Source organism: Phascolarctos cinereus, unplaced genomic scaffold, assembly GCF_003287225.1.
Source record: "Phascolarctos cinereus isolate Bilbo 61053 unplaced genomic scaffold, phaCin_HiC Scaffold_5;HRSCAF=322, whole genome shotgun sequence".
NCBI lineage: Eukaryota > Metazoa > Chordata > Mammalia > Diprotodontia > Phascolarctidae > Phascolarctos > Phascolarctos cinereus.
In genome coordinates, this window is record NW_027555958.1 from 254,915,690 (window position 1) to 254,938,892 (window position 23,203).

Below are 23,203 nucleotides of genomic sequence, written 5' to 3' on the forward strand. Positions count from 1 at the left end.
ACTCACTAGCTGTGTGACCCTGGGCAAGTCACTTAATCCTGTTTGCCTGAATTTCCTCATCTGTGAAATGAGCTGGAGAAGGAAATGGCAAACCACTCCAGTATCTTTCCCAAGAAAACTCCAAATCAGGTCATGAAGAATTGGACACCGCTGAAATGACTGGACAGCAACAACATAAAGGTATGTCTGTCAAATTTCCGTGAAACAAAGTTAGAAAGGAAAGCAAGTACATTGAATGAGTGAATTGAGACTCAAGGATATTGTCAAATGAAAATTATGGGCCAAACCTAATGAGATGACATTAAGAATAAATGTAGGACTTGATGTCCAAATCCTGCATCTATTTTAGATTAAAAAAATTAAATGTGTAAGTACAGGATGTCAGAAAACTAACTTAATAGTATTTCATGTGGAAAAAGTCTTGGTTGTTTTATTGGACTATAATATCAACATGAGTTACCAAAAAAGCTCTTGTAGTCTTGGGCAGCATTAATAGAATACAGAAGGTAACATGCCCATCGTCATTCATTCTTATCAACTCACATCTGGGCTACTGTGGTCAGGTTCTAGGCATCATATTTTAGAAGCAAAACTGACAAATACATCTAGAAGAGGGCAATCAGTATGGGCGAGGAAGTCTTATAACCATTTATAAGGAGTTAGAAAGACCTGAGTTCAAATCCAACAAGTATTTGAGTTGTGTGACCCTGGGCAAGTCATTTGACTCATTTGCCTCACTTTCCTCAACAGTAAAATGAAAATAATAACAGCACCTACCTCACAGGATTATGAGATAAGATTTGTAAAGCATTTATTACAGTGCTTGGCACATAGTAGGTGCTATATAAATGCTTATTCCTTTGCCTGCCTCTTACTTCTTTATAAAAAAATGACTGAGGAAATTAGAGATATGTCTGGGAAAGATCTAGAGGGAGAGGGGAGACATGAGAGCTTTCCTTAAATGTACAGTGAACATCTCTCACATCAATCCCTTTCTCTCCCCATACATGGCCACTGTCCTAATTCAGTCCCTTATCGCCCGGGCTATTCCCATAGTGTCTAAAGTGTTCTCCCCTCATTCAGCATGTTGGATATAAGCTTCGTGTTAGCCATTTATATTGTGAACAGACTATATTTCCTATGGCATGTCAATCTTTACTATATATCAATTGACAAGTATTTACTGTGGACCAACACTCTACAAGGTGCTAAGAATATAAATATAACAAATGCAATAATTGCTGTTCACAAGGAGCTTATATCTAATTAGGAAAACATCAAGGACATATATAAGTATACATATGAATATATATACTTATGTAGAATAAACATAATAGATAATATTAACACATATGTATAAATTATAATATATAAATAATAAATATAATAGATATAATAAAATAATGAATATAAAGAAAATAAATACAAATAAATGTAAAGTAACTAAATATAAAGTAATAAAAAGTAGCACAGTACAGTGGAGGGGGGGGAGCATTTAAGTGAAACTTTAGTACACCTGGCTTCTAATCCAAGTCATTAGCCAAACAGCTGTGTGATTTTGGACAAATAACATGCGGTCAGCTTTGAAGTCTTCTCACTTGACATTTCTCACATCCATATCCACTCCAATTCAGGCCCTTATTACTTTTCATCTACAATGCAATAGTTTCCTTATTGGTTGCATGCTTCCACTCTCTCTCCTCTTCAATCCATTCTCCATATAGTTGCCAAATCAATATTCTGAAATTACAGGCTGGACCATGTTATTCCCCTGCTCAAGCTTCTGTGGTTCCCTATTGCCTCTTAAATTAAAGGAAAATTTTTTCTGTTTGGCATATAAAGCCCTTCACATTCATGCACCAGACTACCTCTCTGGGCTGATCTCACACACATACTCTACATTTCAGCAAAATGGACAACTTAGTATTCCCTGTCCACAACATTCCACCGCTTATCTCGGTACATTTGCACAGATTGCTTCCCACACCTGGAAGGCTCTCCCTTCCTCAGTTCCAACATTTGGAATTCCTAGCCTCCTGTAAGTCTCAATTCAAGTGACACTTCCAATAAGAGGCCTTTCCTGATTCCACAAGCCGTTACTGCCCTCACTCCTCATCCACATTACTTAATTATATGCTTTTTGGTCAGTCTGTCAGTCATCAAAGATTTATTAAGCATTTATTACATGCCAGGCACTGTGCTAAGTGTTAGAGACACAAAGAAAGTAACAAAACTGTTCCTGCTCTACAAAAGCTTACCTTTTTTTTGTATTTTATTTTTTTCAGTTTTATCTTATGTGCACATTACTATCTTTGACACTTGCCTGAATTATGCATTTACCAATCCTAATCTGGGAGAAGAGTTGTTAAAATACCCTCTTCTCAGTAGGGAGGTAGAGGACTATGGTAAGTTTAGAATGTTGCATCCTTTGTCAGAAAGGTCTTGTTTTTTGGTCACTTAACTTATTTTTTCTTAGTTACAAAGTAGGGGTCAATGTTGAGGAAGAAAGGTAAAACAACAATAATAATATTAGCTAGCATTTATGTAGCACTTTAAGGTTTGCAAAGTGCTTTATAAATATCTCACTTTATTTTCACAACAACTTTGGGAGATAAGTGATAGGACAGGAGATAGATTTTTTTTTTACAGATGAGGAAACTAAGTAGACAGTTTGGTTGTTTCAGTTGCATCCAACTCTGTGTGACCCCATGTGGAGTTTTCTTGGCAAAGATACTGGAGTGGGGTGGGGGGTGAGGGTTAGCTTAGTGGCACAGTGGATAGAGCACTGACCCCGCAGTCAGGAGAACCTGAATTCAAATCTGGCCTCAGACACTTGACACTTACTAGCTGCGTAACCCTGGGCAAGTCACTTAACCTCGATTGCCTCACAAAAAAAAAAAAGATATTGGAGTGGTTTTCCATTTCCTTCTCCAGCTCATTTTTAAAGATGAGGAACTGAGAAAAATAGGATTAAGTGACTTGCCCAGGGTCACATAGCTAATAAGTATCTGAGACCAGATTTGGATTCCTCAAGTTCCTGACTTCAGGCCTGACACCCTATCCATTGTACCACCTACCTGCCTCCACACAACTAGTGAGTGTCTGAGGCTAGATGTGAACTCAGGTCTTCTGATTCTAAGTCCAATGTTCTATTGTGCCACCTAGCTGCCTCTAATATTAGGAAATAACCGTGGTATAAAAAAAAGCACCTAAAATCTAACAAAAAAATAATTGAACTATCTTCCTAGCTGCAATACAAAAAGATCCTTAAGGAGCTGAGATTTACTACCTCATTTTGGTGAACAGTGCAGCTTGAATGATGGAAGGTACACCACGTTTGAGTCATAGTATACTGGTGAGCTCATCCTCCAGCTTTTTTCATTAGAATTTTCTTAAATTAAAGAAGAGTCCAAATTAATGCTCACTAATATAATGACCTAATTGAGATTATGATTTTGCAAAGACTGACATTTCAGCAAACACTGACAGCTGAAATTTACATTTTTCTCAAGAGGTAACATTCTATTGGGAGAGAAAACATATGAATAACAAGGTATGTACAAGATATAGAGTGGATGGAAGGTAATATTAGAAGGTAGGCACTAACAGCTAGTGTTTTCCAAGAAAGTCTTTCTGAAACCCACATAAATCATAGACATTTCTATATATTACCACCAAAGCCCAGCAGCAAGAGATAGAAAGAGAAATTCCATTTAAAGTTACTGTAGACATTATTAAATATTTAGGAGTCTGAAGGCCAAAACAAACCCAGGAACTATCTGAACACAATTATGAAACATTTTTCAAACAAATAAAGTCAGATATAAATAACTGGAAAAACATTTTTGCTCATGGGTTGGCTGAACTAATACAATAAAAATGACAATTCTACCTAAGCTAATATATTATTCAGTGCCATCAATCCAACTACCAAAAAATTATTTTATAGAGCTAGAAAAAATAACAACAATATTTATTTGGAAGAACAAAAGGTCCAGAATATCAAGGGAACTAATGAAAAGAAATACTAGGGAAGGTGACCCATCCATACCAGATCTTTAATTGTATTATAAAGCAGCAATCATCAAAACTACTTGGTACTGGCTAAGAAATACAGTGATGAATCAGTGGAATAGGTTAGGTATGCAAGACACAGTAGCCAATGACTATAGTAATCTACTATTTGACAAACCCAAAGACCCCAGCTTCTGGGATAAGAACTCACTATTTGACAAAAAACTGCAGGGAAAACTGGAAAAGAGTATAGTATAGACCAAAATCTCACACTATATACCAAAATAAAGTCAAAATGGGTCCACAATTTAGATATAAAGGCTGATACTATAAGCAAACTGGGAGAACAAGGAATAGTTTACCTGTCAGATTTATGGAGACCAGAAGAATTTATGACCAAACAAGAGATAGAGAACACTATGAAATGCAAAATGGATCATTTTGATTATATTAAATTGAAAAGTTTTTGCACAAAACCAATGCAACCAAGATTAGGAGGGAAGCAGAAAACTAGGAAAGAATTTTTATGGGGCAGCTAGGTGGTGCACTGGAGAGAGTACCAGCCTTCAAGTCAGGAGGACCTGAGTTCAAATCTGGCCTCAGACCAAATACTTGACCCTTACCAGCTATGTCACCTGGGCAAGTCACTTAACCCCAATTGCCTTTAAAAAAAAAAAGAATTTTTACAACCAGTGTCTGTGATAAGGGCCTCATTTCTAAAATATGTAAGTCAAATTTATAAGAATACAAGTCATTCCCCAATTGATAAATGGTCAAAGGATATGAATAGGCAGTTTTCAGATGAAGAAATTAAAGCTATCTATAGTCATATGAAAAAATGCTCTAAATCACTCATGATTAGAGAAATGCAAATCAAAACAACTCTGAGGTACCGTATCACATCTATCAGATTGGCCAACATGACAAAACAGGAAAATGATAAATGTTGGAGATGTAGGAAAATTGGAACACTAATTCATTATTGGTGGAATTGTGAAATGATCCAACCATTTTAGAGGACAATTTGAAACTATGCCCAAAGGACTATAAAAATGTGCATATTGTTTGCCCCAGCAACAGTACTTCTAGGGCTGTATCCCAAAGAAATCATACAAATGGGAAAAGAGCCCACATGTGCAAAAATATTTATAGCAGCTCTTTTTGTGGTGGCAAAGAATTGGAAATTGAGAGGATGCCCATGAATTGGGGAATGGCTGAGCAAGTTGTGGTATATGAATATAATGGAATACTATTGTGCTATAAGAAATGATGAGCAAGTAGACTTCAGAAAAACCTGGAAAGACTTGTGTGGACTGATGCTGAGTGAAGTGAGCAGAACCAGAAGAATATTGTACACAGTAACAGCCACATTATGTTATGACTAACTTTGATAGACTTAGCTCTTCTCAGCAATGAAAGGATCTAAGACATCTCCAAAAGTCTGATGATGGAAAATGCTATCCATATCCAGAAAAAGAACTATGGAGTTCTCTGCAGATTGAAGGATACTATTTGCTTTTTTTTCCTTCAGTTTTGTTTCCTCTTTCTTGTGGTTCCTCCTATTGGTTCTAATTCTTCTTTACAACGTGACTAATGTGAAAAAAAAGTCTTCCTGAAAAGGTGAAATTTGATCTGAGTCTTGAAGGAAGTCAGGGAAACTGAAAGATGAAGGTGAGGAGGGAAAGCATTCCAAGCATGGGGGACAGCTAGTGCCAAGGCAAGGAGATGGCACATGGAGTATCAGATATAATGAACAGTTAAGTAGGCTCAGGTAGCTAGATGGAAGAGTGCATGAAGAATAAAGGGCAAGAAGCCTGGAAAAGAGAGAAGGAAGCAGGTTATGAAGAACTTTATACCAAATAGAGGACTTTATCCTGGAGGTAAGTTAGATGGCACCAAGCAGTAATGCCTAATGTTTTTGTTTGTTCAACTCCTTTCAACAACCAAAAAAAATGTGATATGAACCCCCAGGGTAATTTAATAAATACTCAAAATATTATTTTAGATTAAGTGCTTACAATAATTACAATGTTGACATTTATCCAAAAAAGTTCCAAATTAAATTTCATGTTATATAATTATAAAATATTAAATTTTATTCCACCTATATTAATGAAATCCTTAAGCATAAAGTTAAAAAAACTTTAACTGTAAAGTAATTATGAGTATTTTATGTGGGGTATTGTGTAGGAATTAAAAGAACTAATCCAGCAAAACCTTAAATGCTTACTATCACCTGCAAGTCTTTATATTAAATTTTTATATTTTGTAAATTTCATTTAATAGAAATAATATACCAATAATTGCCAAGAAATTGATTTTTTTTCATTTTAGCCACCTGATTGATGAAAATGAATAACTAGTTGCAATATAAAATATTTACTTTTCTACTAGCTAACAACAAGAGCTGTATTATGATAAGTGTACTTAAAGTTCAATTTCATATTTTACTTTGTTTTTAACAATGTTTATATATAAGGAAAGAATCTCTTCAGATGTGACTGTCTTCTCTTCTACCACTGGCACATTAGCTATGCTCTCACAAAAATTCTGCTGACCAGTGCTGTCTTCTAGTTCACTTAAAAAATCATCAGACTGAATAGTAACATTACTGTAGGTTAAGTTTAAATAAAAAAAACAGCCTTAATGCTGCAATGAAGGAAAATATTAGGTTTATTTCTGTGGAATGTCTGTGATGGTCAATGGTAATTTTCAAGGTAGCTTGTAATGCACTTGCCCAGGCTTGGTTTCTCAGTCTGACGTTTGCATTGCAGGAACATAATGTTCATAATATCTGGATCACATGATTATAATACCTAATAAGATACAATTACAGAGTAACAGGGCAAGAAGGGAGCTAATTTATTTAAGTGTAGAGAATGCAAATGAGAGTATACACATGAATTTGATCATACACTGGGAATTGGTTTGTACTTGAAAGTTGAACCATTGTGGCAATTTGGGAACAATTTGATGACAAGGTGAGAAACTGCAAGAACAGGTTATATTTAATCAGAAGTGGCAGAGTTTTATGAAATCACTTCATGAACACCAAAATCATTGTGAACGTGATCATGACAGTTTTGAATTCCTGTAGAAACAAATGTGTAATGCACCAAATGCAAACATGCTTGTTGTCAAAAATAAAAAATTATATATTTATGACATAATTGGGCAATTATTATTGCTTACTGCACCACTAAAGAATTTCTAGCCTTAACCTCTTGAACTATCATCATAAACTCTCAAGGGGTTCACAAACCACTAAATGGGAAGCACTGAACTATAGTTTATGGAGATGAGGAGACTGTCACATGATTAGAGCTATACTTTAGGGAAATCACTTTGGCAGCTGAGGGGCAGATGGTTTGGGATGGGGAGACACTTGTGGTAAACAGACCAATTAGAAGGCTATTGCAATAGGTCAGGCTAGAGTGATGAGGGCCTGAACTAGGGTGGTAGCTATGTAACTAGAGAGAGATTTATATTCGAGAGACTCATAAGATTTTTCAATAGATTGGATATGTTGGTGAGAGATACAGAGAATGGCACTGAGATTGAGCCTGGGTGAATAGGAGGAGGAGGATGCCCTCAAGACTAATAAGGATATTGTAAGAGTAGAGTGTTTGGGGAGTAAGATAATGAGTTCTGTTTCAGACACTGAGTTTGAGATGACTATGGGACATCCAGAGTTTGAAATGTCTAAAAGGTAATTGATGATGAAAAACTTGCTCAAAAAAGAAACTTTCTTGAGCAAGGTTTTTTTTTTATCATTAATTACTTTGCTTGCTGGAAATGTAGATCTTGAAATCTGCATAGAGATGATAATTGACTCCATTTGTTTATCTGTATATATAATGTTTCCCCTAAGTAGAATATAAACTTGTTGCAGGAAGGGACTATTTCAGTTTTGTCACTATATCTCCAGTACTCAGCACAGTGCCTAGCACACAATAGGCAAAAACACTTAAATGATTATAAAATTGAACTGAAGGGTTATCATGTATAATTGGGATTTGACCTGTTCTACATTGTTCCGGAGGAAAGATTAATGTTACAAGTTGAATAGAGGTAGATTTTGTCTTCACATAATTAACTTTCTGTATGGAATGTATGTCTCACAAAGGAATGACCAATTATTCCATTATAGGTTGGATGGCTGTTAGGCAATCAAAGAGGTAAGAACTTTTGGAAGGTCAACAAGATGATCTGTAAGGTTCTTTTCAACTCTTTGGTTCCGTGACTCTCTATTTGTTACATGTGAACTCAAAACCTTCATGGAATTCTAATCCCCCTATCTTATTCTGTGCTTTTGTTTTCCAGTTAAATTACTGGTTTTGTTCTGAAATGACCAAAGAAATACGAACATTAATATTAAAGGTACCTAGACAATGTCCAAATGGAGTGTTTCCTTTAGCAGGATGATCAATCTAAATGGTTAAAACCCATGCATAATTGTTATAAGATCCTGATGTGGGGAATGGGGACATTTTCATGCTCTTCTTGAGGAGAATATAAGCGCTAGCAAGCAATATTAGAAGAATCATGGAATTTTAGAATTAGAAGGGACATTTGTGGTCAACAAGTAGTTACAATATACACTTAATACAGGAACCTTTCTCCAACCTCGTCTTTGCAAACATAGCTACACACTGCTTTAGCCTTAGGTACTTATGTAGCATTTTGAAATCTTAGAACTTTCCAAAATGCTTTATTAAACTCTACACAGTGGTAATCCCACCATGTATTGAATTGTTTTAAAAAGCTTACATTCAAACAGGCTTGCCTATTTGAGCTCCTACCTGTTCAACACTTAGCACATTATAGATGCTCAATATTTAACCAAAAATGAAAATCCAAACTTTGTAATACACCTCATTCAGACTCTCTTGACTTGATGATAATGTTTATTCTTTTTTCACCTGTGGAAAACTATGGAAGAGGCATGATCTTTGCTGCACATCATCCTGAGTTTTTAAATAAATATGTGATCCTCACATATGCAGAATAACAAGAGGGCTGATTATATTGAGTAACTTTTTTTTAACCGAGTAACTTTTAACAACCTTTTCTCCAGGTGTAGCAAAGGAACAAAGGCTAGAAGCTTCATCATCTGTTAACTTAATAAAAATGAAGAACACAGTCTTTTTGTGGAAGCAACATAAAAGAAATAGTGAAGGGAATGTCAACAGTAATATTAACTAAGAGTGGTGGTTGCAATACACTATAACATCCCAACTTCACAGGCAGAGAAAAGCAATGGGAGATAGGAGATATATGAAGGATAATGAAGATAAATGAAGAATAACTGGGAACATTCTGGGTAGCCAGCTATTCATAACACATGAAATCATTGCTCCACTGAGGATTACTCAGCTACCTTAAAGTACCTTCTTATGAAAAAAAACCATCTAAAAAGGATGTATAAACTCATGTTTAAGTAGGTAAGGCTTTACTCTTTTCTGCTCTGATTGGAATGAACATTCTGTTTTGGTGAATTCCACTCTGTTTGAACTTTATTATTAAGATCATAGTTTGGGGCAGCTGGGTGGCACAGTGGATAGAGATCTGGGCTTAGAGTCAAGAGGATATGAGTTCAAATCCAGCTTCAAACAGTTGACACTTACTAGCTGTGTGATCCTGGGCAAGTCACTTAAGCCCAATTGCCTCACCGAAAAGCAAAAAAAAAAAGCATAGTTTTTATTTGTATAGGGACCTATGGTTTACAAAATACTTTATATACATTATCTCATTTAATCTGTCAACAATCCTGTGATATAGGTAATACAACTATAATAATCCTTATTTAACAAATGAGGAAACTGAGGCTCTGCTAAAAGTCACACAGCCAGTATATGGAATATCCAGGGCTCCACACATACCAATATTTTAGGAAAGAATCCATTTAGGAATTTTTTTTTCAGGAGAATAAAATAATATCCAAATGCTATATATCAAATTCCCACCTTCTGATTGAATTTAAGGGGTAAAAAAATGTTTTCCCCCTCCTTACTTACTATGGGAAAACAATATCCTGGACAGCACCACTGTGACAGGTAGCAATGAGTTCTTCTTTAAAATCAGTGTAACTGAGGCAATAAATGTGGGCTGCTTCTGTTCCAGCAAAGAACTGGTGCCCTTGACCTCGAAGTGCAATGGAGGTGATTCCACCTTGTAACTGAATTTTCCTTTAAAAAAAAAGTAATATTTTTAATAGGATAAATGTATTTTAGCAAAAGTTTTTTCTGCATCTATTAAAAGAATCATATGACTTTTGTTACTTTGTTATTGATATAATCTATTATGTTAACGGTTTTCCTTATGTTAAACCATCCCTGTATTCCTGGTATAAATTCTACTAGGTCACAATGTATATACTCTTTGTGATATATTGTTGTAGTCTCCTAGTTAGTATTTTAGTTAGGATTTTTGCATCCATATTCATTAATGAAATTGGTCTATAATTTTCTTTCTCTGATTTTATTCTTCCTGATTTAAGTATCATTACCATATTTGTTTCATAAAAGGAGTTTGGTAGGATTCCTTCTTTGTCCATTATTGCAACTAATTTATTTAATATTGGAATTAATTGATCATTAAATGTTTGCTAGAACTCACTTGTAAATACATCTGGTTCTGATGCTTTTTTCGTATGAAGGTCATTTATGGTCTGTCCAGTTTCTTTTCCTAAAATAGGTTTATTAAGCTATTTTATTTCCTCATGTTAATCTAGGCAGTTTATATTTCATTAAATATTCTTCCATTTCACTTAAATTGTTAAATTTGTTGGCCTATAATTGGGCAAAAATAACTTCTTATAACTGCTTTCATTTCATCTTTACTAGTGGTATATTCACCCTTTTTTTAATACTTGTAATTTAGTTTTCTTCTCTCTCTGTTTTAAATCATATTAACCAGTGGTTTATTTATTTTATTGGTGTTTTCATGAAACCAACTACCAGTTTTATTTATTAATTCAGTGGTTTGCTTATGCTCAATATTATTAATCTCACCTTTAATTTTTATAATTTCCAATTTGGTGTTTAATTGGAGATTTATAATTTGTTCTTTTTCTAGTTTTTTTTAAATTGCTTTCCCAATTCATTGGTCTGCTCTTTCTCTATTTGATTAATATAAGCATTTAGAGATATAAATTTTCCTCTAATTAGTGCTTTTGCAGTATCCCATAGGTTTTGATATGTTGTCTCATTTTCATTCCCTTTAATGAAAATATTGTTTTTATGATTTTTTTCTTTAACACACTCCTTCTTTAAGATTAGGTTCTTTAGTCTCTAGTTTTTAATCTGTGTTGGGAGAAAGAATGGAGGTTAGCAATAGTGATACAAAAAAAAAGTCATTGAAACATTTTTTTTAATGTACAGAAAAGAACAGAAAGACGTTCAGAAGAAAACAGGAACAGGACAGTTTCAAAAGTAACATGTGGAATGTACTGTATACTTTTTTTTAAAGAAAGAAGTATGAAATAGAGATTCATAGCTTCACATATACTTCTTTGTGTTCTGCTGTGTATATGGAAATGTTCTTTTTTGGTATTTAAATTCAGAATTTTAAAAAGTACAATTAATTTTTAAAAATTAATCTTAGGTTGTTATTCAGAGTGAACTAAAAGAGGGACAGGCTAAAGGCAGGGAGATAAACTGTAAGACAAATATAACAAATAGTTCGAGTAAGAAATGATGAAAATGAACTTTTATTACTGACAAATAACAGTAAAACTATTGACTAGAACAAGAAATAGGGCAATGGAACTATATGCCTTTAGAGAATTACAAAAGGACTCAGAGACAAGAATAATTTGTAACTTCATTTATATTATTTTGATGCAAAATGATAAATTAGTGCTTACAGAAACAGCTCATTGGCAATTGTTTTTAAGTAGGCTGAACATCCTTTATTATTCTATACTTTAACAGCCTAGAAACCTCAGTGACTGGTACTCTAATATCTGCTGATACTAATTTACAATGTACTAACCTCCTTGAAGCCACTAAAGTTCACTACAGGGAGAAAAAGAGTCTAGTGGTACTTAACTTTAGGTATTTATTTAGGAAAATGAAGCATTTTCCCAGAGCAAAGAGATCCTTGAATATATGAGAAAGTCATTTACAAAATAATTTGGCTAAAAATTAAAGAAGCTTTCAAAGTTGGGTTATCATGACTGAAGAAACTGCAACTTAGTGTCCAACCTACTTGTAATAAATTTTTCCATAATTGGTTGGGCTGAGGCAGCAGACTCAATGTATGGTCAGGACCATACCTGAAGCCTTCCAACGTGATAAGATTTCTCAGAGCTAACCATTCAGCTGGTATAACCTTCAATGACCTAGGGTAACTTCCATATCACGTAAGATATTGGAGTAGGGCTTTGTGGAGGTAGTTCTGAAAAAAAACAATGAGGCACTGGAAAATACTTGTTAATGAAATTAGGCTTAGAGAGTCAATGCTTAAAATATATGAAATTGTTTTTGGATTACTTAACCATCAGAATTAATTTGAAAGCTGACCCCTTCCCCATACCCCTCCAAATAAAAATTGCAGTTTTCATTGGCTGAATGCAGAGAGATAAAAGTTTTGAAAGGTTTGAGGATATGAAGATTAAAAAAATCTGTGTATTGATTTGCTAACTTGCTCTTTCATCAACTTCTTTGCCTCAGTTACTTCCTTTCCCTCACTGTTTATCTTTATATCCTTAGGATTTCTGAAAATAAAGTGATTTATAAACTTTTAAGTGTGATATAATTATGACATGATAATCATTATCACTAGTGGTACCATTATTATTACTATTATTATTATTATTATTATTTTCCCATAGCTGAGTTAAGTTCTCCACACCCACCACTCTGAAATAGCTTCAGATTTGTATTTCTCTAAGCCTGATTGACTAAGAAGTACTTTCCAATTACCCTATGATAAACCATGCATATTAATGACAGCATAAAAAACTCCTCTGGGTCAGTTTTATTGCCAACCACCTTGGATTTTCCTGTATGTTTGATAAAAAAGTTTTTTTATTGTAATTTACTTTGTACTGTCAATAAGGGAGAAATGATATGCTAAGGTAAATTTCATCTCAGCATTTATGAGTTATTCTGATTCCTATTATGAAATTTCAAATATGTAGAGTCCAGATGAATGAATTTTAGTATTTAATCTTATCTCATTTAATTCTCCTAACAATCTTCTGAGATTATTAGATAAGCATTAATACCATCAATCAATCAATTATCAAGCATTTATTAAGAACCAGGCATTGTGCAAGGCATTGAGAATACAAAGAGAAGATGAAAATATTCTCCAAGAGCCTCCAGTCCAGCCAGGAACATAATAAGTACATACAAAGGTATATACAGAACACATAACAAAGCAGATACAAATGTAGTAGGGAAGATGAGGCTGAGCATGTTACCAGGCCCCTTCTGGTGGGCATACTCTGTCTCCTTGAGAAGAGACATGCATGACCAGAAGCTCCTGGATGATCTGTGTATATCTCTGTTAGGGGCCCATACCCTGTCATGCCCATAATTGGGGTTATGTCAACAATGACTAGCCACTAAGCCAGGGAGAGCCATCCACTCTGTGGGCTATGAGGAGAAAGCTTCTTTCAATCTGGCCTCTTTGTCAGTCAACACTCTCTCTCTTGGAGGTGGGGAGTGGGGAGAAGAGGGAAGCTATGACAGCTACATGCACAAAGTACGGAGAACATTTTCTTGCTAGGGTGAGCCTGAAACTGGACCTCAAATCCTTGGCTGCCTCTTCTGCTTTGTGTCCCCTGCCCCCCCCCAAGCACAGGTGATCTCACAACAGTTCTGAAAGGTGGACAGAAGGTACCATCCTTGGCAGCTACCTCATGAGTTGAGGAGTCATGTACTGATCAACTAGCAGGAGGTGATTTCTGTGAAAGTTTTTAGAAGGGACTGAAAGGACTAAAAAACCTTGCTTGACTAGCCAAAAGCTCTGTACTTTGTGAGTTGCTCAGACAGTTCAGGTCCAAGGTGAATATGAAATATCTGTTCAGCAGACTTATGAAATTTTTCTTTATCTCCCAGGAGGATATATAATAGGTGATAGCTGTTTTAAGTATTTATTAATGCTCATTTCTGGATCTTTTTGTGTTTTATGCATAGTAGAGGAAATAAATATCTGTCCGATATCTGATTTATGTGTATATATATATATATATATACACACACACACACACATAATGTGCATTGTGTGTGTGTATATATATACACAATGTGCATTGTGTGTGTTATATATATACATAATGTGCATTGTGTGTGTATATACATAATGTGCATTGTGTATATATACATAATGTGCATTGTGTGTGTGTATATATATACACATTATGTGCATTGTGTGTGTATATATATATACATAATGTGCATTGTGTGTGTGTATATAAATATATGTGTAAATATATATGTATATACATATATATATTTATATATATATATATATATATATATATATATATAGAGAGAGAGAGAGAGAGAGAGAGAGAGAGAGAGAGAGAGAGAGAGAGAGAGAGAGTCCATTTAGTTCCCTTTCTGGAAGGAACCCCATTTATCCCTTTTAGGGAAGACGCTGAACATGATGTAAATATCAATTGTAAATATCTTCTGCAAAACTCTGGGGTGAGGATATAAATAGGGATGTATGCCCTTTGGGTTCAAGCTGCTCCAGCATTGACTCTAAGTCCATTTGAGACCCTTTCTGAGAAAAGGCCCACCCTAGGTCATGAGTGCCAAGCCCTTAAGATGTCAGCAGATTCCAAGGGACCATTGTACCTGAGCTCAAGGGGCACTGAGATCATTTGGGGAAGGGGAGAAGGGACTGATGCTAAAGAAAAAGAATAATGTATTCCTTTATTCTAATAACTGATTAATTTGCTTTTACTAAACAAAAGTTTTAGAAGAGCAGATTGATATTACTCAGCAGCAGTCTCCAGTCCATCTGCCCATTATATCTGACCACTCCAGTTTAGCAGAACTTGGGCAACAAAACTTACTTGATTGGTTTGTAGGTTGGGCTTTTGCAAAGAGCCAGCACTCCTGCTCCAGAACCTATTAACACACTTCCCATCTTCAGACACTTGATAGTTGTGACTCCCTAAGATAAAAATACCATTATCATTGGGTGGATAGTTTTATTGTCAAGAATCAGTACAAGTCATTCCCTTGCAGAAATGGGTCCCCCAGATTAACAAGGGCTTGTTGAAGGTTTGGTAACTTAATTCAATCCAGTTCAATTCAAGAAACATTTATTAGCCTCTTGAAAGTAGAAGGCAGTGTGTTGGGTCCTGGGGAAGCAAAGACATAAAAAGGTCTGATCCTTGCCTTAAAAGAGTATATATTCGAATGTGGTAAACGTAGACTTTACAACAGGCTAGTTACCTTGGGAGGTCTTAAAATCTGGCATGTGAAGGAAACCTAATAAAAGTATCATTAAAAGCAATGCACTGAGGGAAAGTCAAATTAAATATCAGTATAGGCATAATATTGTTTATTGTTCAGTGATTTCAATTGTGTCTGACTCTTAGTGACCCTATTTGTAGTTTTCTTGGCAAAGATACTAGAGTGGTTTGCCATTTCCTTTTCCAGCTCATTTTACTGATAAAGGAGCTGAGGCAAGCAGGGTTAAATGACTTGCTCAGCTATTACATGTCTGAGGCTGATTTGAACTCATGAAGATGAGTCGTTATGATTCCAAGCCACCTAGCTGTCCCATAGGCATAATACTCTGAGAGAATTCTGTTTAACAGTTATAGAAAGAAACTATTTCTATTTCTCAGCTATTAGAAGCCTATCTACTCTTATCCTTGGCAACCCTGTCATTAGCAATTTGACACCCCATTACACATTTAGCTACACAGGCACACATCTAAAATGTTGCACTATAGCAACTCTTGCACTATTCTGCTTCTGCCATGACAATAGGTCTTAGAAGAGGAGGAGGCACATATGATTAGACTGAAGAAGGAGCTTTTTTGTTGTTAGTGGGGTTAAATTTCTTTGTTTTACAACTGATCTGTTGCTTTAAAAAGGGCACCAATCTCCCAAACTTTTATTTGCAGCTCAGACTTGGAAATGCAGGCGGTACTGATTTTGCCTCCAAACCCTCAAGGGAAGTTGAGAAGGCTCTAGCCAGAAGGATGATCATAAATAGGAAGTTACTAGACAGGAGAAAAGGATACTCAAGATGTATCCCCTTTGGCTCTCTTTTCTTATGGTCACATTAGAGAACCAATTACAGTCCTCTTCCCTGGTGTGTATAGCTACAATCAGCAGCTCTCTGTTGTTTTTTCAGGAATTGGGAGCATCCTGTCAAGGTATACCCAACAAGGACCTAGCACAGGTACTGACTAGGAATCCAGGCAGCATCTAAGTAGTATAGAGGATATAGTGATGGGTCTGGAGTCAGGAAGTCATGGTTTAAATCTGGCCTCAGACACTTGCTAGCCATATAACTTTGAATGTCATTTAAACTCAGTTTCCTCAACTGTAAAATGGGGATAACAATAGCACCTACCTTCCACGCTTGTTGTGGGGATCAAATAAGATAATATAAAGTTGTAAAGTGCCTGATACATAGTAGGTACTATTAGTTATTATTAATGCCATATTCTTTGCAGGAATACTTATGTGCCTTCATTTTTAGGGATACTGTCAATCATCAGGAATAATTCAAAGTAGATTTACATGTTTATATGATGAAAAATTTATTATAATAGGAATTTGAGTCAGAAGTCATCATCTAGTCTAACTCCCTAATTTTATAAATGAGGCCCAGAAAGGTTAAGTGATTTTCTCAAGGTCACACAGGCAGTAAGTAATTCAATTTAACAAACATTTATTAAGTACCTACTATGTACAAGGTGGCTGCAGCATGGCAAAAACTAGAATTAGAAAAATCTGGGTTCAGATCTGGCTTCTTATATGCATTTGCTATGTGACCCTGGAAAAATTGCTTCTTGGTGATAGCTCTGTAAGTTGTAGAAGATTTGTAGGTCGGCACCGGTGAACAGAAGTTCCACATGAGGAGTTCTGTACACCAATGAAATCATAGATTTAAATCAAATGAAGAAAAAAAAAGTACATATGTATACCTATATGTAAATATATGAGTTTATTATATATACCACATGTACAGATATATCATAACAGATACTTTGGTACCTAGAGAGGTAGGTATTAGCAGAGAGTGAATAGGAAGCAGTGAAAAGATCTGTGAATTTGGAGTCAAAGGTCAAGTTATAAACAAGTTGCTGATTTGCATCAATGAAATAATTTTCCACATCAAGAATTTCCCATATTGATGAGATCATGGATCCAGACTTTTCCCCACAAAAGACAAAACAAAACAACAAAAAACTGTCAAGGAGCTTCCATTTGACTGCCAGGAGTTTACATTCTATTGAATGTAACATAATCATGATTCAAACCCAAGTCCTCTGTCTCCAAATATAATATACTTCCCACTATACCATGCTTCCTTAAGCCTAGGTTTGTAAATATTCATTAAATACTGCTCTCTTATGCAAAATCATATGTTGAGTGGGACTCAGTCTACTAGAGTGACTTGGTGGCTATAAAAGGGTATATCAGTGCTGCTTCCAAATCTGGTCCCATAGCAGTGCTGCTAACACAAACTATTTAATGAAGGTGTCTTTTGGGATGCAATTTATATGTGTCTATGAATGAAGCTGTACTAACTTTCCCATACTTCCTTGTCTTTCCCACTATTCTAGTTGTCCTGAATCTGTCCCAATCTCAGTCCCTTTCAGCTCCGTCATCCTACACCCCCATCTTCAAAGCTTGCTCCTTCCCTAGATAGATCTCTTCCTCTTTTACCTTTCAGTGTTAAACATCTCGTCTTCATTGGTTCAATTAATCCTAATGCCCCACAACTCTCTTTTGAATCACACTGGGATTGAACTTGAGGACATGGCTACTAGAGTTTGTCAATAGCTCTCTGCAATCTTTGCAGGAAGAATGCTTTTCTAAAGACTTCTTACTTGTAAAACATCAATATAATCTTTTGGAAAAGTGTTTAAAAATTATACAATCTATATCAGTTTAAATAGTTTAAGCAGCATTTCTTTTCCTAGGTGCCACAATTATTATCTGTTTTTCAATTCTTATGACCCAAGGCTCCTGTATCTCACATCCAGAGGAATCTATAGAACATTCCATATTTTTCAACTTCTCTCTGAAGAAGCACTTGTTGTTTAAATAATATAGTTATTTATGAATCAATTTGAGTTATATGGTTTTTCTTCTAATCCCCCAAACCATGCAGCTATCCCTTTTGTACATTTTATCAACAAAAATTTCCATGTTAATAATGTTTGAGTATATTGTGGTGATTCTGTTTTCTTGTTAAGTTCCTTAAAATTGAATTCTGTATTTTTTTTTTCAATACATGGGGAAGAGAGAGAAAAAGAGAAAAGGAATATGTGCCTACACTTCCTGGATGGAGAGGGATGTGGAGGGTCAAGACAAGTGATAAAAATCTCTTCTGTAGCCACATCCCTCTTGCTAGGCTTGAATACTTCAAGGCTCTGTAACTCCACTGTTTTAAGTACTCTCTCAACCAAAGCAGATCAGAAGTTATTATGGCCAAAAAATTCATAACCCTGCAGCCAATTTGTTAATAAGACTCTCCAAAATTGGCCAAGCTGCTCCTCCAACAAGAGAAATCACTGAAACCATACTTGAAACCTTTCCATTTTTGTCAGAGCCTGCTAGAGTTTGTGCTATACTGTTATCATCTACAAAAACTATAAGTTATTTCTATGCCATGTTGGGCCATCAGAATAGGACACCGCTGAAGATTCTCTGGCTTAAAGTGTTATTAAATTGTGACTAGGGAATGGGAGTGAGGAAAGCTCAGGAAAGGCACAAACTATCAAAATGTCTCCATTTCCATGACTTCTAGAAGTGCCACAACAAGATGGAAAGTGCAAGATCTCTCTCTTTAGGACAGAAGAACTTTGGAGAGGTATCTCTCAACATTTATCTAGTGCCTCATTGTTGCAGAAAAATACAATAACTAAACAAATCCTTCAGAATTATAAACTTAATTAAAAATTCTGCTATTTTGTTTAAATGTTAAAACAATTAACAATTTAATTCATATTGCACTACTTCCAAGATCTTGATTTCCCCTTAATGATTTCCCCTTTTATAATTTCACCTGATGCCAAACTCAAAAAAGTCTTGCCAGTGAGACACGATTAAGAATGATTTATATTCTCTGTAAGACAAAGAATATAATACCATGATTCCATAGCAATTAGAATGTGTCATGAAGATGGTCAAAGTGACCACTGAGCCAACCTCCTCAGAAATTTGTTTTGGGGCCTCCAATAAAGACGCTTTTTTTTTTGCTTTTTTTGGTGAGGCAATTTGGGGTTCAGTGACTTTCCCAGGGTCACACAGCTAGTGTCAAGTATCTGAGACCAGATTTGAACTCAGGTCCTCCTGACTCCAAAACCAGAACTCTATCCACTGAGCCACCTAGCTGCCCCCAGTGAAGGCATTTTCAAACGTCTCTGGCTGAGTCTTGGGATGCCCTCCCCTAAAAATGAATAACATAAAGCACCAAGGACCAGTGATAAAGAAGAGCAGACTTAGTAAAATATATATTTTCCAAGGTAATCAACTTCTGCAAATGAACTTATAAAATTAGGAGATTGGACTAAATGATCTTTTAGGTCCTTTCCAGATTTAACATCATGATCTCTTATTTACGTTCTCATTAAAGATAGCAGCTAGAAGGGGAAATGTTTGCAAAATTGTTAGGAAGAGCTATTTGTGCTCATTGACTATGTTATCTCTCCTCCCACTGACTTCTCAACTTCTTGTAATCTGGCTTCCATTCTTATTACTTAAATGAAACTCTTCAGTCTCCAAGTGATCTCTCTTTTGCTAAAGTTCAATGTCCTTTTCTCAAACTTCATTTTTTAAAAATTTCACTTTAGTCTTTGACACTGCAAGATGTTGAACATGCTGCGCCCCCCCCCCCTCTTCTCATTGGGTTTTCATAACTCCTCTCTCCCCTGGTTTGCCTCTTGTCTGGCTTCTCCTTTTCAGTCTCCTCTACTGGAAAACCATCCATTCCTCTTCCATGTGTGAGTGTCTCTTAGGTTTCTATCCGGGAACCTCTGAGATTATTTCCAATTTATACTTGTTTGTACATAGCTGTTTACGTGTTGACTCTCCCAAAAGAAATGATATCCTTAAGGGCAGGGGCTGCTATTACCTTTCTTTGTATCCTGAGCATTTAGCACAGTGTCTGCCATATAGTAAACTCTTAATAAATGCTTATTGATTGTTTGATTGGACACACTTCTCCTCTCTCTTGGTGATCTCATCAACTTTCCTGGGTTCATCGGTCATCTCTGTGCAAATAATGGCCTTCCAAATCTACATACCCAGCCCTTATCTTTTCCCAGAGCTCTAGGACTACACCTCTATCTGCTAGACACCTACATCTAGATGTTCCAGAAACATCTCAGACTCAACATGCCCAAAACAAAACTCATTATTTTTCTCTCTAAATCCATCCTAACTTCCTTTTTTCTGCTAAGGGTGTCCTCATTCCTCCAGTTGCCTATATTTATAACATAGAAGTTCATCCTTGACTTTCACTTTAACTCACCCCTACTCCCATAACCAATAGGTTGTCAAGTCTTAGCTATTTATTTACCTGCTATCCACTTGCATGGCCACTACCTTAGTTCAAGCCCTCATCACCTCTCAGTAACAGCTTCCAAAATGGTCTCTCTATTTCTGGGTCCTTCCCTCTCCAATCCATTCTCCGCACAGCTGCCAAACTGATATTTCTAAGAAACTGGTCTGACTACTATATCACTTCACTGCTCAAGGAGTTCCAGTGGCTCCCTATTGACTTTAGGATAAGACATGAACTCTGCTTTCTGACATTTAAAGCCCAATCTTGCTCCAGCCTACTTTCCCAGGCTGATTGCACATTATTCCCATGACCTCTGAGTTCCAGGAAAACTGGCCTATTCCCAGTCTTTGTGACTTGCTTAGGAGTCCCCTAAGCCTAGAATGTATTTCCTTCACACCTTCCGCTCTTAGACTCCTTAGTTGCTTTTCAGGATCAGCTCAAGTCCCAACTCCTGTACGTGACCTCATCCACATGTTCCTCCCCACCCAACTCCCTCACTGGCAGTAGTTTATTTTGTTTATTTTGTGTTTACTGCACCTCTTGTAATTCCCTTCAGTAGAATATAAACTCCTTAAAGGGATTGTTTTGTTCTTGTCCTAATAACCCAAGCACCTAGTCCAGTGCCCTATTGTTGTTTAATAAATGTTCATCGAGTTGAATTGAGGAACAGAGCTAGATAGGTTCTACTCACCAGACTGAACTTTTCCTTGACAGGACCCGCGTCAGCTAATAGTTTTGTTCTGGGGTTCATTTTAAGGATGTCTCCAGTTGTTGTGCCAACATAGAAATAACTATCATCTTCTGCCATCTGAGCAAGATAGAAGAGACAATGATAAGATCCAGTTATCCTGACTTAGGCTAGAGTATGTCTTTAAGGATGGCTAAGCTTTCTGAAAAACTGACAGTGACATGCAGAAGCTCCACATCATTACAAATGTCTTTCCAGACTCAAAGAGAAATAGAAAGTAGTGAAGAACAGTTTTGAGGGTATGAGAATCAGGGTACTGTACAGACTGCCATAATTGGAGGGAACTAGGTGGCACAATGGATAGAGTGCTGGACCTGAAAGTCAGGAAGATTTGAGTTCAAATCTAGCCTCAGACATTAGCTATGTGACTCTGACCAAGTCACTTAATCTCTGTTGGCCTTAGTTTCTTCAGTTGTTAAATGGAGATCATAATAGCACCTACTGTTGTTGTGAGGATCAAATGAGATAACCTTTGTAAAGTGCCTGGCACATTATAAATTTCTAGAGTGTTTGGTACTATATAAATATTAGCTATGGTGATGATGATGATTCCACAAGGAAATATTTTTATTTCTTTTCTTTTCTTTTAAGGCAATTGGGGTTAAGTGACTTGCCCAGGGTCACACAGCTAGTGTCAAGTGTTTGGTCTGAGGCTGGATTTGAACTCAGGTCCTCCTGACTTCAGGGCCAGTGCTCTATCCACTGCACCACCTAGCTGCCTCGAAATATTTTTATTTCAAATAAAGTTCACATTGTCTTTCAATATCTTAATTATGCTGAGAAAGTATCTTTAACAAGAAAATAGTGTGGAACACAAATAATGCAATAGATATGTGATCTCACTGATATGACTATTCCTTCCCATAATGCACATCATGACTCATCATCCTGTGTCACTTTGTCAATCACTTCCCATAAGTTTATGCAACATGCTTAGGGCTTTTCTCACTTTCTCTTGACATTGCAGAGCACATGGGATGTCCGTGACTTTGTTTAGTGGAGTACTTCTCTGAGAGAAATGAGCATTCACAACCATTCTAGATTAAAATGGCAACTGTGGACACACTAATTCACTGCTCTATACCTGTATGTTTCAGCTCCCTCATGCCTAAGTGGAAAATATCCACAGTTTCTTTGGGTGAAAATTTAATAACTATGCTCATTGTTTTATAGGTGGCAATGACTGTAGTCAGAGGAAGAAAAAACAGGGAGAGGCCAGGAAGTAGGCTAGGCAAGTAAATAAGAGTGTATTCAAGCAAGGGGAGGGATATCTCTTGATACCAAGAAATAAGCCCCTATTCAGAGGAATGTTTTTTGGTTGTTGTTCTGCAAGAGGTAATTCTATTTGTCTTTAAAATAAATGCAAAATATAAAGGGAAAGTCTTAAGAGGTGGGTTTGATGACAGGGTGTTACAAATACAGCATATATGGAAAGCATATTCATTCACAAAAATGTGCTACATATGTATGTATACATACATATAACTACTAAATACAAGCACACACAAGAAAAAAGTCTCTGTCTCCAAGAGCATGCCTACATATATAAACAGTCCTTATGCAACAAACATGTATTAAGCAGCTGCTCTATGCAAAGTACAAAACTGGGAATGATACAAAATTAAGGTAAAACGTCATCCCTGCCCTACAGCTTAATGTTAAGTACCTCAAAAGTGTCCAATTCAAAAGCCATGGAAGTTCAACAAAGGGGGGATAATT

The 23,203-nt window shown here is 36.1% G+C and overlaps 1 protein-coding gene across 1 annotated transcript in view; it reads right to left on the reverse strand.

Moving 5' to 3' along the window:
• The window catches only part of CFAP52 (cilia and flagella associated protein 52), a 65,218-nt gene that overhangs the window by 18,718 nt on the left and 23,297 nt on the right, over positions 1-23,203 (reverse strand). Inside the window, exons 6-8 of the mRNA XM_020966745.2 lie at positions 21,428-21,544; positions 15,050-15,150; positions 10,032-10,202 (exon numbers count right to left, since the gene is read on the reverse strand). Of these exons, the coding sequence (XP_020822404.1) occupies positions 10,032-10,202; positions 15,050-15,150; positions 21,428-21,544 (389 nt within the window). The remainder of the gene's footprint in view (positions 1-10,031; positions 10,203-15,049; positions 15,151-21,427; positions 21,545-23,203) is intronic.